At 39.9% G+C, this 19,597-nt stretch overlaps 1 protein-coding gene across 1 annotated transcript in view; it reads left to right on the top strand.

The window, feature by feature from the left end:
* The window catches only part of myo1d (myosin ID), a 285,608-nt gene that overhangs the window by 176,388 nt on the left and 89,623 nt on the right, over window positions 1-19,597 (top strand). Inside the window, exons 18-21 of the mRNA XM_033035091.1 lie at window positions 819-963; window positions 11,679-11,783; window positions 12,726-12,839; window positions 18,457-18,611. Of these exons, the coding sequence (XP_032890982.1) occupies window positions 819-963; window positions 11,679-11,783; window positions 12,726-12,839; window positions 18,457-18,611 (519 nt within the window). The remainder of the gene's footprint in view (window positions 1-818; window positions 964-11,678; window positions 11,784-12,725; window positions 12,840-18,456; window positions 18,612-19,597) is intronic.

The raw sequence follows: 19,597 nt of genomic DNA on the forward strand, positions 1-19,597 counted from the left end.
ATGGCGGTGCGGGCTCGACGGACCTGGTGGTCTACTCTCGCACCTACTTTCTATGTTTCTATGTTTCTATGTAGTGCAGCCTCAGTAATGCAAAGTCTATTGCAGTTTGAGCTTTATAAGATTATTCTTGGTCTTCTTGTATGACCCTGTCTTGAGTTCTGCAGACCTGGTCCTAAATAGATTGCAGACATCCTCGTTCAACCAAAGTTTCTTGTCAGAGAATACTCAGATCATCTTAGTAGGAACACACTCTGTTACACAGTCCCTTGGGAAGTTAGTAACAACCACGGTTTGTACGTTCAAGTCTGTTGCCGTGTCCTTGAACATTGCCCAGTCTATCAATTCAAAATTAATCTTGGATGAGTCTTCGTGGCTGATAAATTGGTGAAAATTAGGAAGAAAATAATTATTTCTACTTTGGTGTTAATATTGGAAGCAGACTGGACACTGTACTAATATTTAGTTATTCAAACCTTAATTTACCTATGTTCTTTGATGCCCAACAATGACACTCCCAGCAAAGCATTGAGAATAGTGCACAATTCTGAAGAAGGGTTTCGGCCCGAAACGTTGCCTATTTCCTTCGCTCCATAGATGCTGCTGCACCCGCTGAGTTTCTCCAGCACATTTGTCTACCTGAGAACTGTGCACAGTCTGAAGTGTCATCTTTTAGATGAGATGTTAAACCAAAATATCATTAACCTCTTTAATCTGTTAAATTGAAACACTTTGATTGTTTGCAAATGTCAGTTTGTAAAAAGTGCTCAGTAAAGCCAAGTCTTTATTGCATTGTTATTTTATTTTAATTCTGCCGATAGATGGAGAGCATTTCAACTGATTAAGAGCATCCCACCTGCTGACTTACCGCAGGTCAGAGCAAAGGTCGCAGCCTTTGCAAACCTGAAGGGCCAGAGAGGTGATCTGGGCCTCCAAAGAAGCTGGGAGGGCAATTACTTGGCAACTGTGAGTAATCAAGTTAATGCATTGTAGAAATCATCTCTCATATCTTCCTTTTTTACTCAATACTAATTGTCTGATAGCGGTTTAAAATTCTTAAATTTACAGAAAAAGTTTGAACTATTTATTATTCTTTTCAAATGGAAAGCTCATTCAGCTTTGCGCTGTGATCTAAGTGATGATGATTATCAGTCAAATAAATTAGATTTTCATTGTTGAGGTAATTCCAATCCTAAAGACAACTTCTGTAGGTTTTGTTCTAATCAGCATTCTCAATGTAGTTTAATTTCTGGGAGCATAAAGAAATAATTGAACTTGATACTGTTTTGTTTTGATTGCTGAATTTAAGCTATTGGGACTTTGTTCACTTCATAAAATAGGCTATATTTCTCTGCTGTTAAGCAACGGATGGAAGCATGTTAATGGACTCGTCATAGAAAGAAAAAGTACCACTAGCTCACCATGCAACAAATTTTGCACTGAAAAGAATGACTGTTCAATTGGGAGGAATTTTTTTTTATAGAAAAAATGTTATGCTGTCTTTTGAAAGATATTCCAATATTTTTTCCAGCATTTGATCTTGAGTTTCCATATGTGGGGGCTGAGCAGGTTATTTCAGATTGTAGGTTTCAAACGCCTACCATATGTTGACAATGTCATCGTGCCTCTTCAAATACAAGTCCCATTGATCCCCAAAATTATAATTTATAAGGTGCTCTTACAGCATAAAATGAACTAAAATAAGACCAAAGTTCATCCGAAATGATGTTAGATACAATTTATGTATGAATATCAAAATTAGTTCTTGTGTATTCAACTTCTACACATAATAAATCAACTATAAATTATTAATTCCAGATTTTCCAAAATGGTAAATTAACTTCATGTTTTGACTCATTTAGTCCAAAAGAAGTGCTGCTTGTCACTGCTTCTTAAGATCAATTTGATATGACTTTGGCTAGCTTAATGGATGAAAGAACTTGCATGGATTCCTTAACAAATTAACGCTTTCTGTTCCAGATGTGGTCATACAAACACTTAGGATTGCAGTAGGAGATTCACGTACAAACCAGGACAGTTTTGAAGTTCATATCATCAATTTCAATAATTTTGGGAATTAAGCAATAGGGTTGAAATATGATTTTTAAAATTTCAGTTTAATTTTAATTTCAACTAGACTAAGTGGGACCCATTGGGTCCCGGTCACACGGGAGGCATGGTCCCCCAACGCAACCCATTCCCCAATGCAATATTCCACCACTCACCTGTTCCTCCAACGCAACGGCGGTAGCGGTCTGTAGCCGGGGGACGGGGACGGCATCAGGCGGGGAGCGTCCTGCAGCCAGGGGAGGGGGGTGGCTTCAGACAGGGCCTGTCGGGGGCTAGTAGGGTGGTGTGTGGGGGAGGGGGGTGGTGTGTGGGGGAGGGGGGTGGTGTGTGGGGGAGGGGGGGAGGGGAGAGGGGGGGTGGTGTGGGGGGGAGGGGGGTGGTGTGGGTGGGGGAGGGGGGTGGTGTGGGGGGGGAGGGGGATGGTGTGGGGGGGGGAGGGGGAGTATGTGGGGGAGGGGGCTGTGGGGGGGAGGGGAGGGTGTGTGGGGGAGGGGGGGTGTGTGTGGTGGAGGAGGTTGTGTAGGCTCACCGGTTCCCGGCTCCAGGTTTTGGACTCACTAAGCCGCTCCCGCCCCCAGCGCCTGTCGTGCTCACAGCCCCCGCCCATGAACACGGCGCACCCCGCCCGCGGAACACGGCCAGTCCCCGTTCGCGGAACAGGGCCCACACTCCGCTCCTGAAGGAGCCTGTGATTGACTCGGCGGGTCAATCACAACCTTTACCATTAGGAGGAATGTGAACAAGGACTGGATTGTATTGCCTTTCTTATTTTGCATATTAACTTGCACTCACACTGCCCTCTTTAATGTGAAAATAATAAAATAATATCAGACAGACAGAAGTTAGGGCGGCACAATGGTGCAGCTTTTAAAGATGCTGCTTCACACTGCAAGAGACGCAGGTTCGATCCTGACCTCAGGTGCTGCCTGTGTGGAGTTTGTATGTTCTATCTGTGACCACGAGCGCTTCCTCCACGTGCCCCGGTTTCAAGTGGGTAGGTAGTGGATGAGAAAGTAGGATAACATAGAACTCGAATGAACGGGTGATTGATGTTTGACTTGAATGGTGGGCTGAAGGGCCTGTTTCCATGCTGTATCTCTGAACAAGTTGTGTAAGGCTGCCCTGCCTGCAGTTCATCTTTTCACCCTTTTTAAAAAAAATTTTAGTATGTTAAAAAGTTTTGTTTCGGAGGTCGTCTTTTTATGTGGGGGGGTGGGGGGGAGGGGGAAACTTTTTCTCAGTCCCTACCTGGTTGGAGATGCATCTTTTCTCCGAGCCGCATCTTCACCCCTTCCTCGCGGCCTACAACCTGGACTGGAGCGGCGTTTCCTGCCGGGACCGGCCAGAACTTCAGCTTCGGCGGCGTCGCAGCGCTGAAGTACCATCACATTCCGAAGCGGGCGATGCCTTACCGGGGATCACCATGGTAAGCTCCGGAGTGCTGAGACCGTCGACTCCAACATCGCAGAGCTGCGGTTGCGGACCTTCCAGCTGCTGGCGGCGCTGACTTCAACACCGCAGAGCCTGGGATCTTTCGCCAAGGTCGCCAGTGTGAATCTCCGACCAGTGCGGCCTGTGGACTTCGGGAGCCGCGGTCTCCGGTAGGAAGCGACCGTTTCAGAACTCCAAGCCGCTGAGAGTGTTCTCTCCGAAGCCAGAGCTCCATCATCCCGGCGAGAGGGCGTGAAACATCGGGTTGCCGCTGCGGCGACTACGGAGGCCTCAAATGGGCCCCGACCACGGGTGAACACTGAGGAAGAGGACTGGACTTTTTATTGCCCTCCCTCACAGTGGAAATGTTTATTTCGCCGTGGGGGGACGTTCCTGTTAAATTCCATAGTGTGTTGTGTCTTAATTTTTATCTTGTATGGAAACCCATATTTTTCTATGTACAGCACTTTGGTTTCAACGCGAGTTGATTTAAATGTGCTATATAAATAAAAATTGATTGATTGATTGATTAAATGAACAAAACTAAAAAAGGAGCTAGTTATGTTTTGTGTCCATTACAAAAGTTTCACAGCACTGAAACACATTCATTTAAGCTTCCTCCCACTTAACAGTATCTATAGGAGATACAGTAGTCATAGGACGTACAAATATCTAATCTTTCTGGTTTCTAATTAAATTACTTAGGATCAGGAATTTAATATTTTTTGCAAAAAACATTGATTCTATCTCCATGAGCTCTTGCAAGATAAAAATACCAAAGGAAGCCACATGATCCATTATGTCTCTCCTGGCCCTCTGCCAGAATAATCAACTATGAAAGGAAGCAAATCTTCAACATTTTACCTGCATTTAAAATGCATGTAGATTTTCCCTTTAGAAATCTCTACTTCCACTTTCCCTGTGGCCAGTCGTTCAATGCTCCAGTAATACCCCGTCTGAAAAAAAATTGCTCCTAAACTCTCGTCTCTCTCTCTCTCCCCATGTTCATTTGAAACTAAAGAAGGGTTTTGATCCGAAACGTTACCTATATCCATCGCTCCATAGATGCTGCCTCAACCGCTGAGTTTCACCAGCATTTTCGTCGACATTTGAAACTGAATGATAATTTGTCATGGACTAGCCAGCCTCAGGAAATAGTCCCTTCTTCTATTATTTAAAAAACTCAATTTAATAATTTCTTCCCCTTCTCCCTTGCAGAATTCTCTGTATACACATTGTTTCTCTGCATATTTTTAATTCCTGTAAACATTAAATTTATAGAAAGCTAGAATTGGTTTACATTTCAGATCATATTAATTTAAAGCTCCTTTGGAAAGCCCAGAATATTACTGCTATTGAATATGCTCTCTCACGGGTAGCCTGGAAACTCTTACATGTCATTAACCTTGTTGCCAGAGAATACAATTCATTGAATATGGAAGGGACTATGAGGCCTATTATGTCTGTGCTGGTTGAAAAAGAGTTATTCAACCCCATCCAATTTTCAGCAGTGGGTCTGTAGTCCTACATATCATAGCTTTTCAAGTTCATATTCAGATTCAAAATTAAATTTTGAGGTTCATTGCCTCTCCTTTCAAGCAATGAGTTCCAGATCCATTCCGTGTAGGGGAAAATAACTTTCCTCCACTTCCCCTCTAATTTCTCAAACCCTTGTTTTTGGGCTTCTTTGCTAAAGGAAATGCTTCCTTTATAGAGGCACCAAACGTCGTGAATAAACGGTTTCTTTATTCAGGCATTATAGGTTAGATATACATGCACGTTTTGTCCTCTTAACACAAAAGTCATTGTTGATGCTGCAAGGTTGTTGCCTCGTGGGCTCGAGCTGAGCTCCTGCTGAGGTGGCAGGACACTCACACCAAGAGAGAGGAAGAGGGAGCGAGGGAAGGTTGACCCGGGGTTCGTTATATCTACTAGGACACACCCCTATACCCCATGACAACTCCTCCCCGCCATTGCCCAGTCACGTGACATTACCCCCGACTGCCGAGGGTTCGTGTAGCAAGTGGCCTAACCACTGGGTGCCGCCATGTCTTCCTATTTATTCTATCTAGGACACTAGAATTTTATGAATCAGTTAAGTCCACCTTTGGCCTTCTCAGTTCTAAAGCCCATCTACCACTTGGTACTATGTTCCATTCCTGGCAACATCCACATCGAGTGATTTTACTTCACAATAAAATGAGTTTATGAATAAACATGGATACTTTATCTAAATATTATTCCTCTACTTTGCTCATTCAATTTTGATGGATTTATAGAATATTTCCACCCATCATTCACAAATCTTGTTTCTCTAACTGATCATGTAATGAATTTCACAATGTATTTGAGTATTTTTGCTTATCTTGTGATCCTTTTGCTTGTTTCATCAAGAGGTATCAATCAACTGGTGCGCAGCTGGAATAAAATCTGTGTTGTGTGTGTTCAGTTTCTCCTTTTCTGCTGCCATTATCACTGATTGATTTGCTTGTACTGTTATTAATTACAGTGCAATAGAATGTCGCTGCGGAAATATAATCCATTGAACTGTCTGAGGGTGAGAAACGGATGTGTGAGAGTAGATAGGGAGGGGGGGAGAGAGAGAGATGGGTTGGAAGGAGAGCAAGACATTGCTCCTCTTAGCTGATAATAGTTGTGCATTCATGAGATTCAGCAGCCCTGTGGTTTTGCAACCTGCATTCAGCAGCTTTGCTGGATCTTTCATCCTTGCTGGAACCCACAGAAACCAGCAATAACCCAATCAAGCTAATTTACTTGGCAACTTTTACTGTAATTTGGGATTTTTGGTCCTAATGATGGTTAGTTCAGCTGCTTGAGAATTTTGTCAGCAACAAAATTAATTGATGTATTTATGGTGTACATAATAAAGCTATAATTCCTGTAACTTTATGCCAAAGTGTACAGGAAGAAAACAGATCTGGATCATTTTATGATAACATTTTTTATAATTTGAAAGATTACATCTTGAATGTAATTACTATTATGCAGGTAAAGGCTATACTGCACTGTCAACCTCTCACATGTGATAGTGAAAATAAGTGTTACTTATTCAGGAAAAGATGCTGGCAAAGGCATCAGGGGAACTTGCGGGTAGACAAAAATGCTGGAGAAACTCAGCGGGTGAGACAGCACCTATGGAGCGAAGGAAATAGGCAACATTTGGGGTCGAAACCCTTCTTCAGACGAAATCCTTCTTCAGACTGAAGAAGGGTTTTGACCCGAAACGTTGCCTATTTCCTTCACTCCATAGATGCTGCCTCACCCGCTAAGTTTCTCCAGCATTTTTGTCTACCTTCGATTTTCCAGCATCTGCAGTTCCTTCTTAAACAGGAGAACTCTAGATTGTATTTTTTAGTGTTCTGGAATCTTTAATGAAGAATATATCCTCCAATAATGAATCGATGAATGCTGAAGCGTAATAACAGTCAGGTAACGCTATATTATTTTAGTAGGACTTGACTCAATTACCTCAGACTAAAAGCATTGTGGTTTGAATTGAGCAAACACTTAACATCTGAAGCTAAAACATGTGTGCATTTGTTTTGTGACAAAGAGTTCCCAGTTCAAACACAATCTTGAATAATGATTTTGCGTTCTTCTTGAAAATGAGATCAACCTTCAATAGATTAAGCTGGGAGGCGGGGAATAACTGATTTGCCATGAAGGAATTTCAGTGATACAGCCAGCCACTCTCTCAGTGCCAGAGACCGTGTTCAATTTGGATCTCCAGCAATGTGTCCAAAGTTTGAGAAGGGTCTCGACCCGAAACGTCACCCATTGCTTCTCTCCTGACATACTGCCTTTCTCGCTGAGTTACTCCAGCATTTTGTGTCTGTCTGTAGAGTTTGAGCGTTCTCCCTATTAATGTGTTGGCTTCCTCCAGGTGTTTCAGTTTCCTCTCACATCCCAGAGACATGCAGGTGGATACATAAATTAGTTACTGAGGATTGTCACTAGGAGGGTAGGTGAGTGGTAGAATGTGGTAGCAGTTGATGGGAATGTAGAGAGAATAAAAGTGGGATTAATGTAGGACGAGTGTTTGAAGGTTAGCATTGTCTCAGTGAGCTGAACACCTGGTTTCTGTTCAGTATCACTCTTATGCTTGATCATATCACGTATATTAGCTGCTAAGAATCTGTGAAGAATTCATAATCATGGTTGTGGATAGGCTTGTCCATGCTCGATGTTACTGGGAAAGAGCCTAGAGGGAAAGGGAGGAAGGGATGCTTGAAATTACTCCCCCATGTCTGCTCTTGCCCTGGACCTCCAAAAATACCTGAGTGCTTCACAGTTATAATAGTGCAGGATGGAATGAGAAATTAGGTTAGTTTGCAAAGGAAAAGCCACACAAAGTAAATCAGAATGCAAGCATATTGTTGGCTGATTACTTCCCAACAACACCTGTTTTGGGGAAAATAGAGGGAAAAGATTTATTTCTGGTAAAACGTTGCATTAACTAGGGAAGAAATTAAGAAATATTAATTTAGTTAAACATTTTGTACTTTGATCTATTTACTGTAAAGATTATTTTTTGGTACCTCAGCATCAATTGTCATTAAATACCATTGTGAGCCTCTCACCTATGACACATTGGCAATGACGTATCCAATATGCCCAACACCTGATAAAAAGACATTCTAAAAATAGAATATTTTAAAATCAATTTTTGACCATATTCTGTAATACATTATAAATTCCAATTGAATTTAAATCAGATTTTCTTTATCAAGAAAAAATGTTGCAAGCGTTGGGAATCTAAATTTCTAAATGTTTTAAATTAAATTTAAATTTCTTTATTTATATAGCACATTTTTAGTCAACTTGCATTGACCCCAAAGCGCTTCACATAATTACATCCACACACACAGGCAAAGGTGGGTGAAGTGTCTTGCCCAAGGACACACACAGGCAAAGGTGGGTGAAGTGTCTTGCCCAAGGACACAACGACAGTATGCACTCCAAGCGGGATTCGAACCAGCTACCTTCCGGATGCCAGCCGAACACTTAGCCCATTGTGCCATCTGTCGTAAGGTTTTGTCCTTATTCACTTAAAATACAAAAACATTCCATGTTTACCATAAAACATTCCATGTCGACCAGAAAATACTGGAATTGGTTTCATGAGAATAATCAAGAGATCCAGGAGTTAGTTAATTACAAACTGAAGACGTGACTAGATTGCGCCTCTGGGGATAAAAAAAAAAGGTCCGCTGTTCAAAAGTCCAGCAAAAAAATTCACGACATAAAGAAAAATTAATGGATTGAGTGCAGCAGATCTAGCAACTCGCTGATAAGCACAACAGGTATGAATTCTTCATCACTCTCTGGATCATCATGGCCCAATCACCCACAGAGAACCAAGAAGAGAGGTAAATTTATCAAAGACTGAAAGCCACTTAGTACTTACTGGAAGGAACATTGTGAAGAACACTTTGAACCGGACTTAGTCTTTCACATGGGTATCCATGACTCCTTCCCACAAAACACAATCTGTTCCAGACTCATCGCTAACAAACAAGAGGCTGAAATGATGATTTGCCAAATGGAAAATAACATAGTCTATGGAGCAGATGGTGCCCTACTGAAGTTCTAAACTGTGGCAGGGAGGAACATCTGGCATGAATTCATAATCTAATCTCCCTCACCTGGGAAGTGGACCACAGTACTTCAGAGGTACTGTAATCATGGCCATCTTTTAGAAGGGAGGCACATTAATTGCAGTAAGTAGAGAAGGGTCTCCAGCTGCCTTGCATAGGCAAAGTCATGACATGAGTCCTCCCAGTGATCAAAGGGCTTCTGGACAAATCACCGAAGATGGACACAAAAAGCTGAAGTAACTCAGCGGGTCAGACAGCATCTCTGGAGAAAAGGAATAGGTGACGTTTTGAGTCGAGACTGAGAGTCGGGGGAAAGGGAAATAAGAGGATATTGACGGTGATATAGGGAGATATGGAACAAATGCAAAAGATATGCAAAAAAAACCGATGATAAAGGAGACAGGTCATTGTTAGCTATGAGCCAGGTGAGACCGAGTTACAGACAATGACATTCAACAAGATGATTTTAAAGTTAGTGCGACTTGGGTGGGGAAGGGATGGAGAGAGGGTTAGAGAAGTTAGAGAAATCAATATTCATGCCGCTGGCTTGTAAGCTGCTCAAGCAAAATTATGAGGCACTGTTCCGGTTCCTAGACAAATCACCATGTTGTTTCTGTCCATCAACATAGACACAAAAAACTGGAGTAACTCAGCGGGACAGGCAGCATCTCTGGAGAGAAGGAATGGGTGACGTTTCGGGGTGAGACCCTGTCCATCAAGGGTTGGAATGGAGAAAAGGTTTAATTTCTCTCTATTGTAAGGTTTAGGCTCATGAAATAAATATATAGACCACTTAAAGAAAAAAAATAGTCAATTGGAGATGGGCCAATTTCATTGCAATGAGAACATATCTGGCCTGGACAATTTGAATGAAAGCCTGCCAGGCAAAATGGTACTTTCAAGATCAAGATATTTAAGCAGTCAAGATACTTCTTATGAGAGAAAAGAGTAAAACTGGAAAACTCTGGATCACCAAAAAGACTGAGATTAGAATACAGCTGATGGCCGCTGTCAAATGGTTGATGCCCGCTTGTTAACACCAGGCTGGTTACAGAAAGAGGAAGAGGAAATGGAAATGAGAGACAAAGGGAGGTCAAAGAGTGGCAGCAAACACAATGACAAATTGAGAAATATTCTTTAGGCATTCAGAGAAAAACACCTGTGAGCAGTAGGTTAGGCCAATCTGAGTCCAATAAGGAATATATTTGTGATATTAAAAAAATTATATATATATATATATATATGTACAAAAAATGTCTTGGACGGAAACATAGACTGGTTGGTTAGTAAGTTTGCAGATGACATCAAGATTGCTTGAGTCGCAGACTGTGAGGAAGGCTGTCAAGGCGTACAGCAGGATAGAACAACTACAGAAATGGGCGGAGAAATAGTAGATGGAGTTTAATCCGAACAATGTGAGGTACTACATATTGGGAGGTCAAATGAAAGGGGAAAAGAGACAATTAATGGCATTGATATATACAGGTATCTTGGGGTCCAAGTCTATAACTCCCTGAAAGTGGCAATACATGTCGGTAAAGATTTAAGGATCACTCATGCATGTTTACTTTCATAGGTTGGAGCATTGAGTATTAGAGTCAGGATTTGGAATTTGGAAGACAGAGTGCAGATTTGGTTACCCCATTACAGGAAAGATGTGGGGCAGAAAGGGTGCAGAGGAGGTGTACCAGAATTATGCCTGGATTAGGGAGTATTAGCTTCAGGGAAATGTTGGACAGACTTGGATTGTTTTCTTTCAAAAGCCGGAGGATAAAAGTATAGACATTTAGGAGAGGCATAGATGGAGTCAACAGTCAGAATATTTTCCCCAGAATGGAAAAGTCATATACTAAACAGCAAAGATTTAAGGTGAGAGGGGCAAAGTTTAATGGTGATATGTGGGATAACTTTTTTATACAGATGGTGATGAGTGCCTGGAACCCGCTGTGGTTGAGGCACAGTGGAATTTATGAGACTTTTGGATTGGCATGTGGATATGCAGGAAATGGAGAGATGTAGATTATAAACAGGTGGGGAAGAGATGCTCTCGGCAACATATTCAGCACAGACATTGTGGGCTAAAGACATTTTCTTGTGTTGTACTGTTCTATGTTATAAAAGCTGGTATTTTCACCCTGTTGTTAATTATATAAATTTAAGGATCACTCATACTGGGAGCTCTACCTTCAAAGTTGCCTTTTCATTTTGAATAAACAATATATCTTCAACATACAAAAAGTTCTGTCGTTTTGAACCAAATGTGCTGCAAATTACAAAATGCCAGTTCATTTCTTTTGTTGAAAATCAAAAAAAACTACATATAAAGGAATCTTAAGTAGAAAATATATGCTAGAAACACTTAACGGATCAGGCAGTCAGTGGAAAGAGAGAGTTTACATTTCAGCTCTGGTAGACACTGCCTGACCTGCCAAGCATTTCTCAGATTTTCTGCTTTTATTCATTTCTTTTGTTGGATGAATGGAAATAAAATCATCAACTCAGTAAGGGTCCTTGTGGTGAAATTACAAAGACTGCTTATCAACTCTTCATTACATTTTTCAGAAAAGGGATAATCCACAGATGACACCTGCTTTCTCTGCAAGAGCTAATGAACTGAAGCGAAAAGACAAATACATGAACACACTCTTTTCCAGTCATGTACGAAAGGTAAGTATATGATTTTTATTGAGAGAACAGGTTGTCATGAGTTTCACCATTCAGACACATCTAGAACCATAGAATTATTACAGCCCATCAAGCCAATGCTGTTTTTTAATAGTATATTCCAGTCAATCCCAATCCATCATTCATTTGTTTGCGTTGATGCCTGTATAAGACACTGATTTTATTTCTCCTGTTGGCAGTTACCTCTTTTGTGTGTAATGTTTGGCTCAAATTGAACAATGTCACTGCATCTAAGCATAATAGGAAATAAGGTGGAAACTACTGGAGAATGTAAAGTAACAAATGCTGTTACACTCATTGTTCCTTCAATCTAAGCAGTCTCTGTTTCAAAGCTTTTACTTGGAATTCAAAGAATGGAAACTTCAGCATAACAACATTGTGGTGAAAGTAGTTATTAGATTTGCCACTATTAATTTTCAAAAATGTGCAAAAATGTTCCTTTCCTAAGCACAGATGTCCCTTTGATGAACAGTAAAAGTATTCAAAATCTTTAAAGTTACATTTGAGAATGGAAACTAAATTTTTGAATAGTCAGTTTTACATATTTGCCCAGCAGATGTGTACCACAATGAATATTTAAAAGTATTCACAATAACAGCAGATGGGGTTCTATTTTTCTCAATATAAGAATGAGCAGGTATATTAAAAACAAACTGCATATTGTTTAGCTCACAATATGATGTGTTAAATTCTTCAGTCTTTTTAAAGATTTCATTTTGAAGTAATCTCAACATAGCTCAACCTAATAGAAAGTCAAATTCTGCTTTCTAATTGGTGCTAATGTTAGAAAGTTGGATGATAGGAAAAATACGGCATAATTATGCTCGGAAGAGACATTCTAATTGAGCGATAATTTTTGCATATTGCTATTAATTTTGGATTGGTTTCATTGTTTAAACTATATTTGTTTGTCTCTCCCTACAGATAAATAGATTTAATAAACCTGAAGATCGTGCAATTTTCATCACTGACCGGCATTTGTACAAATTGGATCCACTGAAGCAATATCAAGTGATGAAGACTATCCCATTGTATAATGTAGGTCACAGTCTAAAAGTCTCTGTTTGGAGTAGCTATTAAAATTCCATATTATCTTGAGAATAACCTATATCCTGGGGTTGTGGAAATGGGTATGCCTGTCTTTGTACACTGCCTCCATGGTTTATTATCTCTATGATAAGGCAGCCAGGAACCCGCTGTGATGTTGTGTCATTTCCACTTTATAACCGGCCACAATTAGATGACAGGCGCAACCTCCAGTGACTTGCTGTTGCATTCACTTTTGACCTGTGCAACGAAGGGAGCATCAATTAGCTCAGCTCCTCATCCCAGTTCCTTCTGTACCTGGCAGCATAGTTGTTTATCATTGCCATTTGGGACATTTCCTTGCAAAGACCTACCTTTCTAAGATATGATAAACTGCAACATAAATATTTAGAACTACACTTCACCAAGCTCCCTTCACTCTGTCCCCTCACAATATGAAAAGTTGGCCCGACAATGTAGACCTAATGTTTTCTACTTCACTGATTAAGACTGACACTAAACAAAACACGAGACAAGTCCACTGCCTAAAGCTTTTAAAATGCTGCAGTGATGAGTTTCACTTTCGGATTAACATCTACCTAAACTCTACATATGAATGTTAATTAAAATCCAACAGAATAATTTCCGGAATGGATAGATTTATTTTATATAAAGAAAAATCTCTTTAGGATACAAGTATATTGTACTATTTGTTCAAATATTTGTTTTTTTCTTCTCAACCATAACCTGTAAAAGGATGTCAAATTTGCTTTTTATTTGTATTATGTACTTGAAGAAGGCATCCGATGCGCTTGAAGATCGATTTTTGTAGCATTATGTGCACAGATGTTTAATGGTAAATTCATCTTACTGTCAGAATAGTTCAGTATCAGCATTTCCGTGGTAACCCAGTTTCCATAGCAATCCCCTTGGAGACTGCATCAGCTGATGTCTCGCTGCATGGAGGAACATAGTTGCTGTGAACATAAAATAATCAAGTTGCTTAACTAGTATACCTCAATGTGTCTCTCCAAATTAAAGGATGTAGTAGTAATCACTGACAGGGAAGGTCAAACCATTTTGCTTGTGTCAAATTCAGCCACAATATAAGGCCAATTTCTGAATTAACTGTTTGGGGATCTTAAATGCATCTGCTTTGCAGAAATTGAACCTGGGTTTGGTTTATGTCCAAATGATGAAAATTTAAAAAATTCAGCCTTTGTCTAATTACATTTTGATTCTGGGAAACCTAGTGGTCAAAAGAATGCAATAGAAACTGGAAGTTCTTAGGGGTGTTAGAAGGGAAGGAATCTTTGCATTCAGCTATCTGTAGCATCACTGTATAAGTAGTTCTAGATGAGCAGTTGAATACTAATAGATCCCTGAACATTGGAAGTGTACTAACATGCATTAAAGAATGACATGTTAAAATGGGCTGACTGGACTGTTGTCTGGGCTGCTTTGTCCCATTGCCTTTTATATGTTGTCTTGAACTGATGATGCCTGCAGTTGGGTCTGAATCTGTTTTAATTAGCAATAATAATGACGTCATTTTTTTTCTTTTATAAAGAATTGGCAAATGTCCATTTTGTTTCTGTGCTCTGCAGAGCTGCTGTTCAATCTAAAGACGAGAAAAATAAATAAGATGGAAGGGTGGGGAGGTGACATAATTTGAAGTTACTTATGCTACGTATTTATTTAACAAAATACCAAAACAAAATTCTTGAGAAGATTACAGCTAAAGTTTAAGCAGATTCATTTAAAGATGATTTTTTTTGGTTTCATCAATTTAAAAATATCTAATTTTGAATAATGGATAGTTTGTGGATGTAATCATTCATTTCCTTTCATTAGGTTATTCAGCTCCACATGACTGTGCTGTCTCTTTGAGAAGGCTGTGAAATTATTTATTCTTCCTTGCTCTTTCCTTGTGTCCCTACAAACTTAAAATGTTTCCTAATACTTCTCCATGTGTGCATTATTACATAGATGACTTTTGCTCAGATATCCGATACATATTTCCCATGTACTTAACTCTGAGATATACATTGTTTCCCAAGTGACGTGCTGCTTGATAAACAACATTCCCCCTGTGACTCTTTCTCAGGTATCTTTTATTCTTATGAAATCCATGTTTCCTAATGAGACTTATTACTTTGTATTTGTGACTCTGCCTGGTCTCCATTATTTGTGACACGACTCAATTGCTAGTATCCCACAGGTTAATATGCAGATAGAGCAAGCAACTGCAAAGCGTGTTAGTGGCATGTTAGTTTTTATTCCAACAGCATTGGAATAAAATGATAGGAACGCATGCAGAACAAGCAGGAATATGTAGGCAGACCCATTGTTTCAGTGCTCTAGCCCCACCAAACATATTTCTTCCCCTTTACTCGATTTTTCCTACTCTAGTCTGGTTCCTTCCCACATTTTATCTATGTTTATTTCCAATTCCCTGGTCCCAACTAGTTCATCTTCACCATGGACATAATCATCAGTTTATACCTTCATGTTACATCAGGAGAGTCTGAGGACACTCTACTTCTTCCTTGAACCCACCCAGTTCCCCTCCACTAACAATTTCATTCACCTGGCAGAACTTCTTCAACTCCACATTTTCGCCAGATGAAAGGTATATCTACTCAGAAGGGCCCTAACTACGTCTGTCCTTTTTGTGAGAGATGTGGAATAGTCTGCTTCACTCTAACTCTGATCCATTCCCCCCAAGTCTTTTGTCCCTGAGTTCGCTGATAATAACATTGTGATGCTCCCTGCACTTATGCAGAACTGGAGAATTTCAGCACTGTCAGCCAATTTCCACTTTATTTTCACCTTCACATGGTCCATTTTTGACCCTTTCTCTTTTTAGATCTCCCTGTTTCCAACTTAGGAAATAGGCTTGCCAAAAAAATTCAGGCCAAGCCCACAGACTTCCAGAGCTATCTTGACCATACATCCTTCATGGTTGGCATGGATGCTATGGGTCGATAGGCCTAATTCCATGCTGTGTAATTCAATGACCATGACTTTCAACCTTCCTTCAAGGAATTAATTCCACTCGCCTGATTCTTCTGTCTCATCGTATTTGCTTCAGTGATAAGATTTTACACATCGGTGGCTCTGAAATGTCTACCTTCCTGAAATCTGGATTCCCCTCTACTGTAATGTATGGTACCACTGATCATATCTCTCCTGCCTCTCATTTTTCAGCGCTCATCCTCGCCTAGACAGAGCAAAAATAGCATTCCCCTGGTCCTAATCTTCTAGTTCACCAAACTCCACATTCAATTGGAGGTTGTTTGAACAAGTTTCTTTCCCAGTTTTGGTGAAGGTTCTTCAATCTGAAATGTTAACTCTGTTTCTCCTGTGAGACCTTATCTGGAACAATGTGTACAGATCCGGTCTCCCTATCAAATGAAAAGTACACTTAAAGATAGACACAAAAAGCTGGAGTAACTCAGCGCGACAGGCAGCATCTCTGGAGAGAAGGAATGGGTAACGTTTCGGGTCGAGACCCTTCTTCAGTCCTTCAGTACACTTACACTGGAGGGGTTGGTGAGAATTCCTGGGATGAAGCTTAGCCTATGAAAAAGATCAAGCAGTCTGTTTGTCAGGTTGGAGGCCAGTGACGAGTGGGGTGCCACAGGGATCTGTGTTGGGTCCACTGTTGTTTGTCATGTACATCAATGATCTGGACGATGGTGTGGTAAATTGGATTAGTAAGTATGCAGATGATACTAAGATAGGTGGGGTTGCGGGTAATGAAGAAGAGTTTCAAAGTCTACAGAGAGATTTATGCCAGTTGGAAGAGTGGGCTGAAAGATGGCAGATGGAGTTTAATGCTGATAAGTGTGAGGTGCTACATCTTGGCAGGACAAATCAAAATAGGACGTACATGGTAAATGGTAGGGAATTGAAGAATGTAGGTGAACAGAGGGATCTGGGAATAACTGCACAGTTCCATGAAAGTGGAATCTCATGTAGATAGGGTGGTAAAGAAAGCTTTTGGTGTGCTGGCCTTTATAAATCAGAGCATTGAGTATAGAAGTTGGGATGTAATGTTAAAATTGTACAAGGCATTGGTGAGGCCAATTCTGGAGTATGGTGTACAATTTTGGTCGCCTAATTATAGGAAGGATGTCAACAAAATAGAGAGAGTACAGAGGAGATTTACTAGAATGTTGCCTGGGTTTCAGCAACTAAGTTACAGAGAAAGGTTGAACAAGTTAGGGCTTTATTCTTTGGAGCGCAGAAGGTTAAGGGGGGACTTGATAGAGGTTTTTAAAATGATGAGAGGGATAGACAGAGTTGACGTGGAAAAGCTTTTCCCACTGAGAGTAGGGAAGATTCAAACAAGGGGACATGACTTGAGAATTAAGGGACTGAAGTTTAGGGGTAACATGAGGGGGAACTTCTTTACTCAGAGAGTGGTAGCTGTGTGGAATGAGCTTCCAGTGAAGGTGGTGGAGGCAGGTTCGTTTTTATCATTTAAAAATAAATTGGATAGTTATATGGATGGGAAAGGAATGGAGGGTTATGGTCTGAGCGCAGGTATATGGGACTAGGGGAGATTATGTGTTCGGCACGGACTAGAGGGGTCGAGATGGCCTGTTTCCGTGCTGTAATTGTTATATTGTTATATGGTTATTATATAGTCTGGAAGATTGGAAAACCAAAAGGAGATCTCACTGAAATATACAAAATTCTTACACGTCTGAGAGAGTATCTACAGAGATCATATATCCTTTGGTAAGGGTGCCTTTGTCAAGGAGTCGCATAGTCTTAAATAATAGTTGAACCATTTAGGACTGAGATGAAAATATGTTCCTTCACTGAGAGGGTAGTAAATGTTTGAAAATCTCAAGCCAAAAGGGCTGAGGTGATTTATTCAATATACTAATTGATTTGTCAATTGTGCTAGTTATAACCTCAAAACATTTCCGACTTTTATATCAAACATAATTTTCACAAATCCCTGTTCAATCTACATAATCTAGTTGAGTTTAGAGATACAGCATGGGAATGATAATAATAAAATAATAATTTACTATTATTCTTGAGGAAATTGCAAAATAAAAGCCCTATCAAAAGGTATGACCTCTAATGGTATAATTCGAGGAAGGTCAAGGAACTAAAATTGGTCGTTTTCAAACCATATGTAAAACACAAAGTTTTGGTTTGACTTAGCGGGTCAGTCACCATCTCCTGAGGATATGGATAGGTGATGTTTCAGGTCGAGACACTTCTCTTATTATCTTAATACGCATGTAGGTCACAATTTAAAAAAAATGTTCTGATAGTTCTAATTTTTCCTAGATGGCATCTTGCACGAATCATATAATAATTCCCTTGCAATTCTAACCCCAGCATTCAAGCATTTAAATGAAGTATGATTTTGATTATGTGTTTGGCCAGAACTTTTCAAATGAAAAATAAAATAATTATTGATATTACTAATGATGAGGAAAGGAAATGGGATAACGTGGACAGTTCATTCAAGGCCTAAAGCCAGCCTCTCGTCTAATTAAAGTCAGGTAATTAATTCTTAATACGTATACATTTGGATCGTGACAGAGAGGTGAGAGCTGTCTGTGGTGTGCGTGCCATAATTTTTTTTCTCTATCTTTAGGTTACTGGGGTGAGCGTGTCAACAGGAAAAGATCAACTTGTTGTTTTTCACACAAAGGACAACAAAGACCTTATTGTGTGCCTTCATAAAATGCAGCCAGCTAATGAGAACCGTATTGGAGAGCTTGTCGGCATTGTGGCCAATCACTTCAGAAGGTTAGTGAAATTGCAAGTATCTCTGTACTTTAACAAAGCAGTGCATACATTGAACCTGTGCAAACACGCACGGGGCAAACTAATGCATCTCCTCTCTTTCTTCAAACAGTTTTATGATTGTCACAGTTTTTGTTTGATATAGAATTCTAAGGATTACATGTACCTACACAATCATGTGGTGTTTGCCACTAAATGCAGTAAAAGTTTCAGGTAATAGCATTGCATTAAGTGTTAGAGGATGCATTGTGCAGTTCCACAATCTGCAAAGAAGGTAGGTCAATTACATCAAAATGGAAATAATCCCATTCCTATTTATCTGCATTGTGCAACAAAACTTGCATTGAAACTGCATTTTTAACATGTAAAATGTTCCAAGGCAATGATATTGTACAACATTTTTAATATCAGTACACAAGAATATTCTATACAGATGTTCAAAGTTAAGTTTAAAGGGAGGACAGGAAAGAGGGTGAAGTTGTTTTTTGTTTTTTTTGATTGATTGAATTGCAAAATTGAAAGTTCTTTTACCTGTCTGCAAATAAATCAGGTGTAATTTCAGATATGCAACAAAGTGTTAACTAAAATAATGAAACACATAAGCAGACTTTTAAGTAGCCAAGTTTATTGATATTATTATCAGTTGCTCAGTATGGATATCCAAATCTTTTATACCTCAACACCACAAAATCTCCTGAATAGTTTTCATATCTTCCTTGAGCAGAAGTCCAGCAACATCCTCCTCCACCTCACATTCTCAGTTAAATAACTCCGTGAACGTAATTAATTTCCTACAATGAAAGACCTTGTTAAGAAACTTACATTTTAAAATGTATGGGGTGAGCTATGCAGCCTTTTCACGGGACATGTAGAGCATTTTCTTCTCAAACTGAAATGAACCGTACAAGCTTAATATGGTGATGGGAAGAGAGCAAGAGCTTGGCAACCCGAAATGTCAGACTAAATCAAGCCCAATTCAGCCCATTATG

This window comes from Amblyraja radiata, chromosome 16, assembly GCF_010909765.2.
Source record: "Amblyraja radiata isolate CabotCenter1 chromosome 16, sAmbRad1.1.pri, whole genome shotgun sequence".
Taxonomy (NCBI): Eukaryota; Metazoa; Chordata; class Chondrichthyes; order Rajiformes; family Rajidae; genus Amblyraja; species Amblyraja radiata.